The sequence below is a fragment of the Bombus pyrosoma genome, linkage group LG13 (assembly GCF_014825855.1).
Source record: "Bombus pyrosoma isolate SC7728 linkage group LG13, ASM1482585v1, whole genome shotgun sequence".
Classification (NCBI taxonomy): domain Eukaryota; kingdom Metazoa; phylum Arthropoda; class Insecta; order Hymenoptera; family Apidae; genus Bombus; species Bombus pyrosoma.
The window spans coordinates 7,201,554-7,219,496 of record NC_057782.1 but is presented as its reverse complement, the minus strand read 5'-3'; the positions used below and the strand labels follow the sequence as shown (position 1 = coordinate 7,219,496).

At 36.1% G+C, this 17,943-nt stretch overlaps 3 protein-coding genes across 9 annotated transcripts; 1 reads left to right on the top strand and 2 right to left on the bottom strand.

Moving 5' to 3' along the window:
• Positions 1-871: 871 nt before the first annotated feature.
• LOC122574201 (UPF0430 protein CG31712-like) lies at positions 872-7,083 on the top strand. Of its 4 annotated transcripts, none has more exons than XM_043741489.1 (6): positions 872-1,486; positions 1,848-1,904; positions 2,248-2,295; positions 2,661-2,886; positions 5,650-5,733; positions 5,798-7,083. In XM_043741489.1, the coding sequence occupies exons 1-6, from the start codon at positions 1,344-1,346 to the stop codon at positions 5,960-5,962; spliced, it is 723 nt and encodes a 240-aa protein (XP_043597424.1). In that variant the 5' UTR covers positions 872-1,343; the 3' UTR covers positions 5,963-7,083. The 4 variants fall into 4 exon arrangements, with proteins under 4 accessions (XP_043597424.1, XP_043597425.1, XP_043597422.1 ...); XM_043741487.1 differs by having other exon boundaries at positions 879-1,486; positions 1,761-1,904; XM_043741490.1 differs by lacking the exon at positions 2,248-2,295 and having other exon boundaries at positions 874-1,486.
• On the bottom strand, positions 5,997-9,551 carry LOC122574207 (tubulin glycylase 3A-like). Its single transcript, XM_043741506.1, has 10 exons — positions 9,215-9,551; positions 9,013-9,146; positions 8,826-8,918; positions 8,595-8,770; positions 8,393-8,531; positions 8,121-8,334; positions 7,955-8,045; positions 7,712-7,882; positions 7,389-7,645; positions 5,997-7,309 (listed from the first exon to the last, which is right to left on the bottom strand). Exons 1-10 carry the CDS (start codon positions 9,540-9,542, stop codon positions 7,146-7,148), a joined length of 1,767 nt encoding a protein of 588 aa, XP_043597441.1. The 5' UTR covers positions 9,543-9,551; the 3' UTR covers positions 5,997-7,145.
• A 56-nt stretch (positions 9,552-9,607) lies between these two features.
• Positions 9,608-16,819, bottom strand: LOC122574198 (tubulin glycylase 3A-like). Of its 4 annotated transcripts, none has more exons than XR_006318939.1 (14): positions 16,171-16,819; positions 15,914-16,099; positions 15,620-15,840; positions 15,398-15,525; positions 15,043-15,316; positions 14,752-14,965; positions 14,568-14,658; positions 13,970-14,140; positions 13,651-13,904; positions 13,384-13,580; positions 12,868-13,140; positions 12,600-12,794; positions 10,662-12,531; positions 9,608-10,590 (listed from the first exon to the last, which is right to left on the bottom strand). XR_006318939.1 is itself a non-coding variant. In XM_043741477.1 (14 exons), the coding sequence occupies exons 2-14, from the start codon at positions 16,319-16,321 to the stop codon at positions 12,289-12,291; spliced, it is 2,598 nt and encodes an 865-aa protein (XP_043597412.1). In that variant the 5' UTR covers positions 16,322-16,459; positions 16,590-16,819; the 3' UTR covers positions 9,608-12,288. The 4 variants fall into 4 exon arrangements, 3 of the variants coding, with proteins under 3 accessions (XP_043597412.1, XP_043597411.1, XP_043597413.1); XM_043741477.1 differs by having other exon boundaries at positions 9,608-12,531; positions 16,171-16,459; positions 16,590-16,819; XM_043741476.1 differs by having other exon boundaries at positions 9,608-12,531.
• Positions 16,820-17,943: the final 1,124 nt, after the last annotated feature.

Sequence of the window (17,943 nt, the reverse complement as noted above, 5' to 3'; positions counted from 1 at the left end):
CCGACAGCACCTTCCGCCGATCTTCCAAATACCGCAGGCGGCTTACCCGGCTAACCGTGCTTTACAATTATCGCGACGCGTTACCCAATCGACTGTCACTCTATGATACCTATATACGAATCGTCACGATGTATTCAATAACTCGTAACCGTTTCTTGCACTGTTTTTTTTTTCACGTATTTATATCCGTCGCAGAACTATCCGCAAACAGAGGAGCGCCATCTTGATTTTTGCTGTCGCGGAACTAGCCGAATGAGATGCGCGCGCAGCCGACACAGCTGTGAACGGGTGCCATTGCCAATGAACGCCGCGCCATTTCGGAAGACGCGCGAACCAATCACATTCCAGAATCGTTCGTTTCATTGGGTCACTTTCTGTCACGTCATACTTATACCATGCTATCCCATTTTCAGTTTAACCTTTTAACGATCTTAAGTATTTTGTGTTACACCACTCCCTTCCCCTGGTTGTGGTTGCTTGTAACTAAACGGCACACGCATGGAAATTTATGTACATACTTTACTCTATATATCACGAGAAATTATAGTTAGAAATTGTAAAAATTACAATCCTAGTTCTGTACTCTGATTGGCGGAATACGAATGAAATTTTAGCGCAAAATTTGAATGTGAGAATTTAAGATATGTATTTTGTAGTATTTTGTTGAATAATAAAAACGATAAATAAATAAGTACGAAAGTAAAATAATGTGAAAATATATAAGAAGTATAATTTGTATGAGTTATACTTAGATATTACTTAAAATTTTGTTGGAAGAAATCTGTGACGGATGTTATATGTGCTTCGTAAAACTGTATTGTAGTTATACCGATAGATTGCACTTACATCGGAGAAACTGAAAACGAAAATTGAAAGACAGATACAGAGATAGTTCGACCATTCGTGCGTAATGTTGTGAGTAGGAAATAAAGGGAATCAATTTTTTTTTATTAAATAGTCTTTTTCGTGCGTGCACCCATATAACTCTCAAATATAATTTTGTTGAAGCTACTATGGTCAGTCGCTTCCCTCGTTTCCTTTTTCGCTAACTATCTATTGCTCCCTACACGATTTCTGTCTTTGAAATTTCGTTTTGAGCTCCTCGAAAAGAGCGCTATCTATTTCGTTATTATACTCCATCTTGAAAGCTAAATTGATCATGGCTACCAGAGCTTCGGCATAAGTGAGTGGTGCGGTGTACATGTTATCAGTGATTGGTTTGTTATTCTGTTGCGGTATTCGCGTAGTGTTCGGTTATTTTCATGTGTAGCTACATTCTTAGTGATTAGTATATTCATAGTTTTTTAAATAATTATTCGGAAAAGACAGTAAAGCTCATTGAAATGGGCCGCTCTAGATCCAGGACAAAATCTCCTAGTAGACGGCGTCATAAGAGTAAGCATTCGAGGAAACGCTCAAAATCACGTGAAAAGCACTCGAACAACAAGTACTCCGACAAGCCAAAAGAACGTAGTTCTAAATCAAGGTAATATATTTTACTTTGTTATCGAATATATGCATATTGGAATCGTTTCGTTCTATTGAGTTTTCCGCCATTTTGCTATACACACATTCGATAGAAGAAATCTTTGGCTCGAATACATGTTACGTCTGATTAAAGATTTATGTCTTCTATCGTTGTATATATCTTAATACGTTGTTACCAACATTCTATTAATAAATGTTGCAATGTAGTAGACGGGTTTCAAGCCCATTTATCTTGCTGTTTCTATAAAATTTGAACGCATTTATGCACACAGGAAACGATCCCATTCTGCATCCTCTAGTTCAGGCTCAGATGCTTCGGATGATGTACACATTGTCAGTCATAAGAAACGTTCATACAGAGACAGGGATCGCAAAATGGATGAGGTGGAGAGGCTTGCAGAAATGGAACGTCAAAGGTAATTAACTATTATAGATTGATTATTATTTTGTTTGATTTACTTGCTTCTATTTAATAAATATGCCTTGACTAACAATAGTTATCTGTAATATTTTTATTTTAAACAAAATATTATGATATTATAGAGGATAACATATTAGATTATTTTATTATTTCCATATGCACTTGATGTTAAGGTACTTATACCTGAGGATTATATTCCATATTTAGTCTTTGTATAATAGACAAAATATAAAAAAATTTTAATGCTTTTACTTAATTTTTAATTAATAAAAAAGAATTTTTTTATATATTTTGATTTTATTGGTATACGTTTTTTTTATTTATAATTATGTTGTCAGGAAAAAGAAAGAATTATCGAACAAAATCTTCACCGCAAGTGCAGTTGGGTAAGATTGTATAACTATCTCATGGTGGTGGGTCAATTATGTCATATATGTATATACATAAGTTTCCGATAGTTTAATAGATACTATACATCTTAGAATTTCATAAATATAAACACATACACACACACACACACACACTCTCTCTCTCTTTCTCTTTACACATACAATATTATGTACTAGTATTCTAAATATATTTTTATGCTTTATTAACTAAAGTGCATTGTATTTGATTAAATCAAATGAATACATTTCATATGGTTATATTTATAGATTGTTGAATAAAATTTGGCAAAGAAGTAAACATATTTGGAAAGTGTGTGCTACTCCTGTAGCATTAGAACAACAAAATATTTCTGTGCTTACAGAAGGCAGCGTGAAGTAGAGCAAAAAATGGTTGAAGAAGAAGCTGCAAAGCGAATAGAAGAATTAGTGCAGAAGAGGGTGGAGGAAGAGCTAGAAAAGCGTAAGGAGGAAATAGAAGCTGAAGTACAAAGGAGAGTAGAAGAAGCTAAAAGGGCTATGGAGCGTCAAATGATGGAGGAAATGGAATGGAGACAAGCAAAGCTTCGTGAGGAGGAGAAACGAAGAGAGGTAAGACCAATCCAGAGAAACATTGGCCAGTGTTAGCCCAAGCGCTGTTTCGATCAACAGGAAATAAGCCTGGTGCTCTATCCTTGCATTATTTTTATACATAAATAGATGATATATTTTGGTAAATGCAGGACTATAATATGAATTAAATATATAATAGAGGAAATGTATTTTATAATTTAATAGCTTGACTGGTAAGATGCAATTTAATTTAAATGTTTTTGAAAACTATAAAGAGAGGTTAGGGTACTATATGTTTGCGCGTTTTGACGTAAAAAAGAATTAGAAAATTCTAATTGGACATTCCAAAAATTATATAAATGTTACTAATTGAACATATCTATGGTGAAACTAACATGTGTGATTGTAGCGCTATTTTATGCCTCTATTTCGCGATCACAGCGTTTGGGCTTGAAGCATTGTGGTTGATAACTATGAGAAAAATTATTATTAAAAAGCCACATTGCTTCGACTTCCCAACATCCACTGAGGTCGCGTTGTTGGGAATGTATACTTTCTTTTGTGGAAAGAATTTTGCTATTATAGGCGCATGTATCGGATATTTATGAACAGAATATTGTATTTCTACCATGTATATATTTATATATTTGTACAACATTAATACCTTTCATCACACAATATTTCGATTGCCAGTCGTATCTACTATTGAAGAAGTTGCGTTCGAATGCACTAACTGCGTTTTTTCTCGCTACTTTTACAATCGTTGTACCTGACAATCTAGCAGACCTAATTACTTATTGATCTAGTTTATATCCGCGTGTCTGAATGTCCACATAATCGCATCGTTTAATCTCTTAAAGAGTAGAGAAAGAAGCATCCAATTACTTAAAGTTAGTGATCCCAAACTTTGTAACTTGCTAAGCAGAAAAAAAGAATCGTAAGTTTGAAATAAAGTTATTTTTCTATGAAACTATAGGAAAGTGATATTTTTCCCTGAACAGTTTTTGCTGTCAGTGAAACAATAGATTTAAAAAGTTGTTCAAACTTTTTTATGAAAAATCTCATCAAATTTTATCTTTAAGAATATGATTGCATAATTTTTTTTAACTTTATTTTGGCGGTACAATAACAATGATATTCTTACATTTATAGAAATAAAAATTGCGAATTAGATTTCGTCCTTTTTAATAGATATTCTATTTTTTCTTTTAATAATCATAGAATCTTTTTAAAATATAAGATGAATAATATTGTATGATTACTTCTATATCTGAAAATAGAAAATAGTATATCTAGTTTACCATTCTTGATAAAATGCTCTTTTGAAGAGGTTTGCATATTATAATGGAAATAAATGATAGAATTGCTAATAGATTTTAATGATAATGAAAAGAAACATTTATTCTATCCCGTAACTTTGCTATTCTAAGCTCTTCTAACAGCTTTAATTTAGTATAACCAATATTCTATGAATTACAAGACGGGGTCCTGTTATTTGATCTAATTGGCAATGATTTTAAGTACTTAAATAAAATGATATTTACATGCTCGTCTTTAAGTACTTATACTTTCTTAAATACGAATCTTCATTTTCCTTTAAATACGAGTAGGAGTTTTCTTCTACTATGATTTTTATGTATATGCACAATTGGTTATTTTCACCCCCGGAAAATCAGCACGTTCCGGTCAAATGGACAGCGACCCTGATTACAAGTTGACCATACTTATATCCTTATTGCTTTGCACATTGAGTTTGCACTGAATATGTGAACAAGTTTGGGAGAAATTTAATTAGAAAGGGAGAGGTAGACCTTAAAGGGCAGAATTAGAATCCCATAGCAACAAAGCACGACCTAGCAATATATAGGTCACCTTCCTTACTGACTACCAACAGAAGATGCCGGTTTTTTACTCACTGCTGAGTGATTGTCGATGAAGAAGGCATCCCCTACGTGCTGGCGTGAGCTTCATTCAGGTATTATCCAATTTATATATTCATAATTCATTTTATACCGATATTATTATTATCATTCTTTGTTTAAACACTATATATCGGAAAGACAATATTAGGGATTATTTTAGATTTGCTATATATTAGTACCTGGGACACAACGCATACTTCGACAGGTCGGGGCGGATGGCACCACTCGTTCGTAAATATTTTTTTTAATACGTTTTCCATCTCTTTTTTTTCAAATGCACATCAGCCATTATCGAAGATACATGAACAATAATCATTATTCTTTGTGAAATGTTCTTAATTTTTTTTTTTCAAACTTTTTTTTGTTCGTTTTCTTAATAAAATATTCTTACACTTACTGCATTTAGATTTTATCCTGCACTTAACAAAATTACTCGACGTGTCGCGTTTAAGCAAGGAGAGTTGCAATTTTCTGTACGTTCTTTTGCATGCACAGTGAATTGATTCAGAATCATAATTCACGTTTTTTCACTTTCAAGTGGCATCCTAAGTCGTCGTATTTCCATCTGGGGAATCTGTCAATAAACAGCATTCGCTGGGAACTAAGAGGAGCTCATTTAATCCAAACGAAGGAACTGGGTTTATATACATCCTCCGTTACTTTTGTCTCAACAAGCCATCCTAATTCTTTAAAACCCGATCTCGAAATTTCATATATATTCCCGACTATTTTTCCCATATAAAAAACAATGGTTCTTAGGATGTATAACACTAGGCTGTTGGCATAGCGGCACTATGATTTTTGGATATGAATGGTGTAACAACAGCTGGTGAGCAACACCATCATTGCTTCGTGTAAATAGATTCCATTGTCGTTGTAGGAGGAAGAGCGGAAGAAGCGTGAGGAACTAGAGAGGATCATGGAGGAGAACAACAGAAAAATAGAGGAAGCTCAGAAGAAACTGGTGAGTTTCTAGTGGTCTAGATCGTTCGTAGACTGGTATTTTAAACGAACCCACCCTTCAATAGGCTGAGGAAAGATTGGCCATGGTCGAACAGCAACGTTTAATGGAAGAAGAAAGGCAAAGAATGAGGAAAGAACATGAAAAGCGTGTTAAAGAGGAACAGAAGAAAATCCTCGGGAAGAACAACTCGAGGCCTAAATTGTCCTTTACGCTAAAGCCAGTTACGTGAGTCTGTCTCATTTCGTGCAGTTTTACATGTGATATTTATACATCTTATCGATTTTGGAATTATTCATGTTCCATAAGAACATTCGTCATGAGCTGCCCTTACATATGTACATGTATAATGCAGCAACAAGATCCAAAGCTCGCTCCGAATGTATTTGCGAAAATTATCGAAATCAAGCGACGTTGAATTTTTTTATTTAATTATGATGATAATACGTACATCAGAATTGAATAATTAATTCTATACTTGCCAGATTTCGAAGCCCGATGCAGGTGGGATTTTACCTGTGTGAGACTACACCGATGTCAATACAGACGAAGGATTTCTTTTTATGGCAGGGACATAATAGAGGCAAAATTTGTATTCATCCACGTGTTTGTCGTAAATTTTTCTACTCTATAACGGTATACATTCTGTACAGGTATGCTCGATCTGTTTGACGAAGGTGTAGTCTAGCCTAGTTAGGTGTGTTCTATAAATTGCAAATGCAGTTCATATATTGTCGTTCCATCGTAATTATACTCTACAAAGAATAATTTTATTTCAGTTAGATATATTAAAGAAATGAGAATCGTATTTATAGTGTTCGCGTTTTTAAATTCGATTACAATTGAAAATTTTCAGATGGTCACATTATGAGTACGACCAAATAGATTTTGTAACTAAATGCAAGTGCATAAAAGAATTTTCTACGTAAATAGATAATTATTGTGCATTTGTAACACATAATACACAAAGATATTTCGGGGAAATAGTAACAGAAGAGCTAGTATATTCTCTAGTATACTAAATCGAGAATCGTAATGGACTATGCATACGTTTAGAACCTAATATAGAATTTGTTTTGTCAACGAAAAATAAAGAAAAACTGACGTAAACATGTTCTTTCTAATCAAAATTAAAATAAGGAATATGAAAAAACAAATGCAATGTTGAATGAATCATTTTGTACGTATAAAAACATATGAATGCAAGAGTATATCTTGGACTTGGACCAGTATATCTTGTGCGCATTTGTGTATAGAGATGTATTGATATAACGAAAAAAGATCTGTTCGTATAGGATTGTATACCTAAAAACATTGTTACTTGTAAAATAAACACGTTTTTATTAAATCTTATTTAATTGTCCTTTGTCATCCTACAGGGATATTTTTTTATATGAAAAGCTGATATCTTTTTTTTATAGTTTCCGAGGTGAATTTGCTGTTGAAAGTAGTGCCTTGCCGCGAATTCCAAGGCTTGCCCCTTTCCCTAAAACGTTCCCGTAAAATGGACTGCGTTGTTTGAAGATGCACTCGAACTTACCACGAGGAGCTTTTTTATTTTTACGACGATCTATAACCACTTGAAATGGACATAATCATGTTTCGTTTAATCCGGTGTACACAAGGTAAAAATTATATAATACAAATCCAATAATTACCTTTAATAGTGTCTTCTATTATTTCTGGATAAAGTTCCTCGGTAACAGTACTGCTCGGAGGATGCAATCGTGGGTTTGTATTTATTTCGATTAACCAGACCGATAGGTCATCCATTATTAAAAAATCAGCGCCGTATAATTGAAAACTGTTTTTTCGATTGACCATATTTTCTTGGGATGCCAGAAGTGCGCCAATTAAATTTTGCTTGATACCTGGTTTAATGAGTCCCTCCCATGCTGATTCTCGGTCGGTATTTCTGAGAAACGGCAGACAATCGAGTAATTGCTCGAGGTTTCTTTAAGGGTCGATATAAAATGCATACTTCAAGTATTCCTTGAATTTCTGAAGGTTCCAGTGAAGTTCGCTGGGTATCTGTGCGTTCTGTTTTATTGTCTTTCTGTACTTCAACTGCACAGTCGTGTTACATAAATGAATCGATTCGTGGAAATTGTCGAGAGTAAAATCTTTCGACGCGAAACGAAGCAGAATATCCCTTCAAAACAAATAATTCTGTGAAGAATTGCTAAACAAAACAAGTTGTTGAAAGGTTGAAAGAGATCGATACTTGTACATCCAGACTGTAAGGGGTTGCGTGCTGGTTATTAAGAACCACTGTCTAATATCAACTTTCGTTTTATAAACGAGTAGAGGTCGTTCTAAATATGATTAATTATGAATCTAATTTATTCTGTTATTTTTCTGTTACCGCCGCTACTAAACAAAAAACTGACCTATGTACTTTTGTACGACATACTGCATGCATTCCTTAGCAGCTTGATTTATCTTGCTTAGTATGTCTTGCAATGAATTCTTAAGAATTATACCTTTACCCAAGCTCTTGTCACCTGGTTTTAAAATCCAGACATTCTGCATTCCATCAATTTGACTCTGAGGACGACACTCTATCATTTCTTTTATCATATTTGCGGTGAATCGTAATAGTTCCTAACGAAAAATTTTCAATATAATCTACCATCGTTTTGATTTTATATTAATTGCATACTTCGATATCTATGCCATCATTCTTCTCCAATATTTCTCGTTTATGCAAAAGTCTTTCGTACCACGATAAAAATTGATTCCAATTAGAAATCGATATGTCTTTATAACTCTGTCCATCAATGTCCTCGTGCGCGCAGATGCTACAATTTATTTCGATTCGATAGAAAATGCCTCGAGAGTATTTTACTTTGTTTTTTTAAAACCTTATGTATTCCGCGCATCGTTCAAGAGCGAATAAAACTGCTTTGATAGGGACAGTGCCGTCTTGGGACCAAACAGCATTTGGTCCAGCGATGCTGGCCAAGAACAAGAACCACTTGAGAATTCCCATGCAAGCTGTGATGTAAAAATCTTGCACGAATTCCTTTATCTGCACAGGCTGTACACTTGTGACATGTTTTTATTACCATCAAAATGAAAAATCGTATACGAACCTGATAAACATTGTAACATCGTGGAAATTGTACGTTTGACACGCCAGTTTCATAGAACCAAGAAATATTTTCTAGATTATTGCACATATCGATCTGAAATTATTTTAACATAGTTTCCAATAGTTTCTTCATACCTTCCGAACGAAAAAAGATTATGGATATTAGAAAATCACTTGCTATAAGTAACCTTTGATGTGAAATAGCATCCGGAGAATTTATTAATTATGGTTCTTTCTTCTGTTCTAACAGCTACTCTTTTATTAGTGGACCATATAAAATTGGCAGGATAACGTAATAATTTTTCAATCGTTTCCAAGCCAGCTGAAAGATAAAGAACGTATGTATATTTGTCGCTTTTATAACAAATGGAATGAATTTCTATCAGCAACCTTCCGAGATTTCCGGTGACATTGAGAGCATTCTTCTGATGAACCTTTTCTCTATCCAGTTTCTTCTTCCTAGAGGCTTTCTTAGCACTGGGAAAGTGCCATAAATCACGAAAATTTTATGTTCGTTTACTGCCTTTGTCAGAACCTTTAGGATGAAATTGATCTTTGTGTCCTCAGCGGAAAGAAGACTCAAGTATTCCCTGAGGATGATCTTGCCGTATGTGTTCACGTTTTCTTTCTCCTCTTCTTCCAGTAGATCGTCGAGATCATCGCGGTTGCAAAGAATCTCGACGTTCGCGGTTCTTACAGGCTCTACGTTCGTAATCATTATAGAATCGGAAACTCTTACAATTATCTTTGATTCCTCTCCGATTTCCTTTGGATCTTTTGAATATATCTTACAAAAAATTTTGCGAAATAATATTTTTATGTGTTTTGTAATAGTCGAAAATTCTGTTGGACTTTTTAATTCAACTCTTTCGTACCTGCCAACCTTGACAGTGCTCTTTAATCGAACAATCGGGAGAGGTTAACACAATTTGCCATTTGCGCGTTTTAATAGTTTTTACAACGTTCGAGTCTTCTAATTTATATTTTTCATTTTTTGATATTTTAAAGTCTCCTTGGATGTCAGATAATCCATAGTTAGAATTTGTAATGAGATCTACGTTTTGACTTATTTGTTTGTCGTTTTGCGAAACAATTATATAATCATTCTTTTGTCGCATCGTGGAATATTTTCAATAACAAATTTGTATATTTTTATACTTTAACATGTTTTAGTCGCGTCAATCTTTCTACATCTCAATTTAGTTGACAAACTTTCGTTCAAAAATGACATCATTCGATGATGATATTGACAATCGATAAGTGTGCTTCGATATTGCTCTATGTTCATGATTTGGAGTAAACAAAATGTTTTTCTTTTTTTTATTAGGCTTTTATAAATTGTTCTTTTTTTATACTATCCCACGTATTTCTGCATGCTCTATATTTTTTCACGGCTTCACGCATGGAGTCGTCCAACAATTTTTCCACGTTGGTCTTTTTAAAAATTGGCCTTTGCAATTCGACCTTAATAGCTTGACTGTTCTCAATTTTTTCCGGTTTTTTCGCTTGTATTTTATCTCCTTCCAATCTCGTCAGATCAGTCTCTGCAGCTGTATTCTTGATACTTTGGATCGAATCAAAGTCCATTCGAAGAGGAATTTGTACACTCATCTCACGTATCACTTCTGCTACAGATTTCAGCAAACGTCTATTCTTCACGATTCTATTTTCAATCAGTTTCTTTCTTTTGTAAATATTTCTGTCGTCCTGTGCGATACTCGTGGGATCGTATGACCTTTTAGTACCACGAAGAATACTTTGTATGCCTTGGAATATATGAAACACGTTACAAAAATAATATAGAAAGAAAAGAAATTAAATCTCCTTCAAATTTTACCTGACTGCACGTTTCTACTATTTTTCATACGTTCTTCAAGAAACATTTTGTCTTTCAACGCTATTTGTTTCTCACATTTCGTAGGAAATCGTGACGTACAGAATCTCGTGCAATAGTTATTCTTCGAATCATTTTTCTCTCTCAAGCAGTTTCTCTTTTTCGTTAACCGTACGATTTGTGTGAAACCGTTTTCAATTTCTCTTCGCATCGATCCTTTCTGCAAACAGGATTTCAGGCTTCTGTCTGAGTGGATGTATAACGTTTGATTAAATGTTACTCTCGGTGCATCGAGTGCTTTTCCGTCAGGCTTGGAAATGTGATCATCGTTCGTGTACGTGCCACTGGAGTTCGTTGGTAGGTACGGTGTTGAGTGCACTTGTTCGTCAAACTCGCTTTCCGAATCGGTGCAAGTGTCGGACAAATTGAACGAGATCGAATTTTCGTCTGACCACCGCGAGTGACAGGTGCCTGGCTGGTAAGGGAAAATTAGAGTAATCTAGTAGACCGACAAGTTAAACGACAAGATTCGCCTTCTAAAGACATGAAGTTTCATAGCACCGAGGAATTTTGTTTTAATATTGTTCCGTCCGGAATAATATTAAAGGAACCACGTGAGGTATTCGCACGTTTCCGAAATCGAACACCTCGCGTCAATTCTGCTACCACCTTACCTTACCTTTACCTTTGAAGACGAGTAAAGGATGCTGTTGGTTGAAAAACTAATGTTTGACAACAGCCAATCAGCTTGTGTTCTGAGCAAACTAGAGAGAACTCATCGGACAATCCGAACAGGCGAGACCTGTTTTATAAGACCAGACATTTTCTAACATTTTATCAGTACAGACTGTGCTGTATTCGTTCACAAACTTTTTTTTATTAAGGTTCAAGTTTTTCTTGCCATTGTTGGATTTCGAATGTGTAGAACGGTTAGTTGTTCTTCCCTAAACGCTCATACACCGTGGCTGATAATAGCAGTCATCCTTAATGATATTATCACAGTATGATCTATTTGATTTGATGAAATTTAATTTAAATAAAAACAGATGTATCGGTTTAAAATTTGTTGCATCATGACATTAACATGATTTCTTTTACTTAACGATGGCTTTTAAGAGTTGACTTTCGCAATATATCGTACCTTTATTTTGCGTTTGGATCGTCGAAAAAATGTGCATTGAAAATCATCTTCACTGTTGGCGGTTGCAGTACCTCCAGAATTCCAAGATGAGTCGACGTACTCCATTCCACGTGACAAGTATGGACAAAAAGAACGTATATCGCTTAATTTTTTTACAGCTAATCATCGAATTTAGAGGAGAATTTTTGGAGAACGATGGCCTCCATTTGTCTGACTGTTCCACTTTAATAATTTTGATTTTTTTTTTAAGTTGCCATTGATGTTGGTTAATTAATGTCAAATCATGTTTTTTTTCGATTTGAAGAAGTCGATTTGATTTTGTTTCGGTATTTTCTTACAGGGAATAAAAAATCGGAAGATCTTAACGGTCGGTAGTATAGTTTTTTATTGATCATTTACAGTTCAGTTCAAATATACGTTCAAATATAGACTCTAAGGATAGATCAACAATGGAAGAGTAACGAGTGCAGATCACAAAGACATTTTCAATCACTTAGTTAACCTTAAACCAACGGCGTACATGTCCGTGATGTCTGATAAAATCTTATTCTTCTTTTGACGAGGATATTTTTTTGGGACGTTACGATTTTTATTTTTCACGTTCACTGCTTGACCAACTTTGTTTGTAGTTAGAAGAGACGGCAACGTTGGTGTCTCCTGAGTTATGGTGGACAGATGAGGAGTATTCTTCTTGTACTTTTTAATGGCATCTCGTATCACCGTCTTAATTATCTAACGCATATAGAGAGAATATTATCCAGAATAAGATATGGCGGTAAGTCTTATAAAATTACATCTACCTTATCATTGCTTGACTTCAAAGGTTTTTCTATTTTTGGAACCAATTTTGTAGATTGCTTCTGAAAAGCCATAATCTTGGTAACCAAAGATTGTGATATCGGAGATGATTCTGCCTTACTGCTATCTGATCCAGCGAAAGTGTGAGGTTTTCTCGGCATACGCGCTATATGTTTCTGATTATTGCCAATTTTTTCCTAATATACAATCGTTTTTTTTTTTTAATAAAATCACCTACTAATTACGCGATTTAATCATTGTAGTACGTACCTGAACCGATGTAGGGAATTTTGACTTAACGTTGGGTACCGGGCCAACCACAGGTGCACTTTTCACGGTCGATTCCTGCTTATCGATCAGCACAGCGGTTATTAAGGGCTTTGGAGGTGCACTCGTTGGTAGAGCTTGCCTTAACTTAGGCGAGTCCACTTTGTAGTAAGCGTAAAATTCTTGGTCAAGCTGTATTTCTAATTCTTCGATCAAATCTACGATCACTGGACCGATTTGATTGTGCACAGTCGATTTCTTCTTCGTTAAACAAGTCTACGATTATTTTCATTTAACGACGGATAAATATAAATTCATACACAATAGCGTCACTTTTTAGTTATATAATAATGCTTAATATATATCAATAGTTTCATGTTTTTTTTCTGTACTAATATCTCTATAATATCTGATAAAAGATGGTTATCGCAAATAATTTCTAACTTTCGGATGGCATCCTGTAAGGCTCGTAAAATTAAGAAATTATTTATAATTCTTCGATTTTCTTTTGATGCCTACCATCGGGGACTTCGAAACGAGACTAACTTTCGATTCCTGATTATTCAAATTGGCTTTCTTCCCACAAGTAGTTATTCTAGTCCCTTGAAGAGATAGAGCTGCGCCTAAGTATGGTTGACAACTTGGCATCCTTTGTTTGTAAGCCAACTCAAAGTGTCCTGTATCAACGTTTTTATCTTCCCGATAATCTATAACCACTGCGGAAACCCACATAGCATAAGAAAGCAAGCCTAGCACTCGTATAAACATATAGAAAGTTTCAAGCACCTTTTATGGTGTCCTCGAGAACTTGCCTGCACAGGCGTGTCGTAACTTTGCTCGAGTAACTCATGTCAGGATGACTATTGATTTCGATCAGCCATACGGAAAAGTCATCCATAACCATAAAGTCAGCGCCATAGAGTTCGAAACTATTTTTTCGACGATCCATAGCTTCTTGACTAGCTAGCAAAGAGCCAACCAGGCCTTGCTTCATTCCAGGATAGATTATATCGTCCCACGCTTTGTCGTGTCCTTGAGATCTGTTGGAGTTTCGTCAGTTGCAAATTTCAATCTGATCACGCGACTGAATCGAAGTGCATCATACTTGAGAAACTCTTTGAAGGTCGTAGCATCCCACATATTATCCGAGGGCAACGCAGCATTTCTATCGCCGCAATTCGTGTACTTGCACTGGATCGCGTGATTGCACAGATGAATCGACTCGTGGAAGTCCGTCAAACTGAATTTCTGGGAGCAGAATCGCAGGTAACTTTCCCTGCGAACAAGAGGATGCTATATTACTATCCCCTTTTTCGATGGATCGTGTTGCTCATAGGATTCGCATGTCGAATATATCGCTCGATGAATACAATAATAGGAAGCCCATTTACGCAAACTGGGTTAGATAAGATCGGTTTTGCAGAACGTGAACTCGTGACTGGTAATTTCCTATAACTTGTTTAAGAGTAATGAATTAGCCAGTTATAATTTTAAATGCATATTAGCAAGTTGCTTCTTTCTGCTTTGAGAACTATTTTAAACGTACATTGACGATAATCGCAATGCGTTTTCCGCACAATAATTACACGATACGGATACTTACAAGCATGAGATAACGTGGCACGGAACCGAAATTGTTTCAAGTTATGCATACCTGTACTTACTTAACTACAATGTACTATAAATTATAGCTAACAAATTACTTGTATATCCAAAGAGTTAAGGGCTGGGCGCAGGTAATGACGAACCATTGTCTGATATCGAATTTAGTGTTGTGTATGAGTAATGGCCGTTCTATAAAAAAGGGAACAACGTGTGTTAATTAAAACTACATTCATCCAGATCATAATGCACCGATCGATAATTTTTAAAGGCTGAAGCAATTACCAATGTATTTTTGTACGACATAGCGCGTGTCTGATTTATTCGATGGATTCATCTTCGCCATGACATCTTCCAGTTTATTCAGGAGAACGATTCCTCGACCTCGGCTTTTATTTCCCGGTTTCATGATCCACACGTTCATCACACCGTCCATATCGATTTGTGGCCAGTACTTCTTCATCTTCTTCAGGATATGCTTCGACGCCAAGAAGAATTTCTGTTCACACCGTGCTAAATTAATATAGTTCCCATGACTTTACTTGTCAGCGATTCGATCGAAATCGAGTTGCTTACTTGAAATGGCACATTGTTTCGAACAAAGAGAGCGTGGCCATGAACGATTTGATAGTACCAGCTGATAAACTGATCCCATTGATGCACCCAAACCCTTTCGATTTCTTGGTCGATATCCTCGTGCGACTGTGCGCTAATGTAATCGCTGCATCGTTTAATTGCGAACTCTAACGCCTTCAAGGGCACCGTGCCAGTCGGTGCTCTAACTGCGTTTTCACCTTCGTTGTTGATCTTATTAACTAACCATTTTAACAGACCTAGACATGCTGTGAATCTATACGAAATATAGATAATAAAATGAAAATCAAGATGTTGAAAAGTAGGAAGATTTGTGCGAATAATAGCTATGATTCACCGAAAGTCTTCGACGAAAGCGTGCATCTGATCGCCTTGGCATAAATTATAGCAACGTGGAAAAAGTGTGTTCGCCACTCCAGCCTCGTAATACCAGTGCATTTGTCTGACGTTCGAACATAAACCCACCTAAGGCAATCGATTTTCTTACAAGCATATATTATCCTCGTACAAAGTGTGTTTCACATGACTGAAAGAAATCAGGCAAGGCCACTTCAGGTACCTTCGACGTGAATCCTGCCCGACAATATCTGTTAAAAATCGTCGTTTTGTTGTCCTGTGCTGGCCAACCGGGCCATTCCGATCCTGTGTTCCATAGAAAATCCACGGTGTGATTAGTGAGCATTCTAGAGATCAATTGGCGCTCGCTTTGTTGATCCCTTAAATCGCCGATACCAGCCAACAATACGACAGGACTTGCATCCACGTTAAAATGTTGTTCGCCTAAGAAAGTCAACTTATATAATACCAAAGGTAAAATACAAAATTGAAAAAATTCACGAAACGATTGAAATACCATTGGTACTCTTTTTGAAGAACTTTTCGCACCATCCTCGTCTTAGCATACATTCACGAATCACTCGCGCCCTTCCATACACCATAAACGTGTGATGCGCAGCTATGGCATCTTTCACTATTTGCTTGATTCGCATAAATCGTTCGTGCAACGTCGGTGGAAGTTCTAAGCTCGACTGAACTGTTCCTGTATGACACAAACGATGTTAAAGTATACGTTGGTGAATGGAGGATAAAAAATAGTTTTTGGGTCATAACCTTGAACTATATTCGCATCTGATACAATGTCTAGCGTTGGTTTCGGGTTGTTATCTAGCGGTTCGTCCACCACAGGTTGTTCTTCATTCTTGTCCGTTTTATCCGAGCTGGTCGGCTCCAAATTCGATAGCGCCTCATCGTTTGCTTTCATGTAGCGCACTTGCAAATCTGTAGGTCGCACTGTCTGCACTGATGCACTCCGTTGGTCTTCAATTTCGCTTCATTGCAGTAGAGTTTGTTGAAGGAAGAACGAGCCCGAAGAGGTCAACGTTATTTTATCCTGGATCAGCTTACAAGATTCGATAGCAGTTATTAAAAGTGTTCCAAAAAAAAAAAAAAGAAAAAAATAGATCTTTATCTCAATAAAAAATCGTATTAACAGCAGTCTGCACGCTGTGCAATTAGATCTCTTCTAGTACCTGTTGAATCTTCGACGTTTCATCAACATTCTTCTCTCCGATTCAGAGAAATCACCTTCGATTTTTCTAATTGATAATCGCCTGTTCGAACCTAAACTGTTTAACGGAGGAATGTCCTCGATATTGCACGATCAGAGATGACATGCCTCGAACAGATGCGAGTCAGAGTCACAACGAAGAATCAACGAGACGGAAGCAAAATTCCGACTGAGCATCATCGAACAACAGACTCGAGGTATGTGTACATAATCTAGAATTCCGTAGGCGTGCGCCCTGAAACCGTTTTAAACTACCCTAACTATTCGACGAATTGGATAAAATCGCATGACTATGTCCTCCCCGAGCTATATTATTATGTCGCATTACAAGATCTGCGAATATTATATCAGCTGGCTGATAAGGGTGATCATTTAGAATCTCCAAAAGCGACCAGCCCATACAATCATTTCTTTCTGAATTATTCCATCGTCAAAGATTTCCTAAAGTATAGTTTCTAATTCTGAAACATCGAATTTACCTGCAATGAAATTTTTTTCTTTTTTTGATGTAGTAAGATTTGTAAAATTTCAGACGCTGTGTTAATAAGTTACATAATGGAAGTTGAAAGCGGATAAAAACAGTGAGGAAGGATAGGAGGGAATTGTTAGAATAGGAGGAGCGTACCAGGCACCCCTGCGGAACTTGACGACCATCGAATGCAGGTAAAGAAGCAAAAGCTATCGCGTGGGTTGCCCTAACCACTCCTGTTCCACAACCTCTGACCCACTTATGCGAATGCATCTTGGCTCGCGTGAAGAGGCGGCCTGACGAATCACTTCGACCTGCTATCGCTAATTGCCCGAGTTCGATTTCATGCTGATAATTTTCTAAAATATATTCAGCACATCGTACTATTTTGCAATTCGGCCGACCTCTACGCGCTTTTGTTATCGGCTTTCCGTGTACGTTGATATTTGCGTGTGATAAAAGCAACATCAAAGAATTATTGCTTAGGAGATAGTGAGTTTCTTTCGTAGAGTCATGGCCGCATGTCAGAAATACCCATCGTTATTTTTCCATGGTTTATTTCGTGATCATAATTTTATAATCATAATCTTAATTTTCGTAATCTTACTTTCTTACCATTAGATATGGTGCGATATATGTTGTGGGAAATCATAGAATATAGTTGTACGACTGCATTCGTAGAAACTAGGATACAGTTGTATGTTGCTGCAATTCTTACTGGAATATTGAAAAGAGTACGAAATACAGACGAGCTCCGAAAAAACGAATGATCCAAAGGATAAACATGTCACTGTCGGTGACAGGAAGTATTTGAAAATGCTAAGAAATGAAGTTGCTCGAGTTTCTT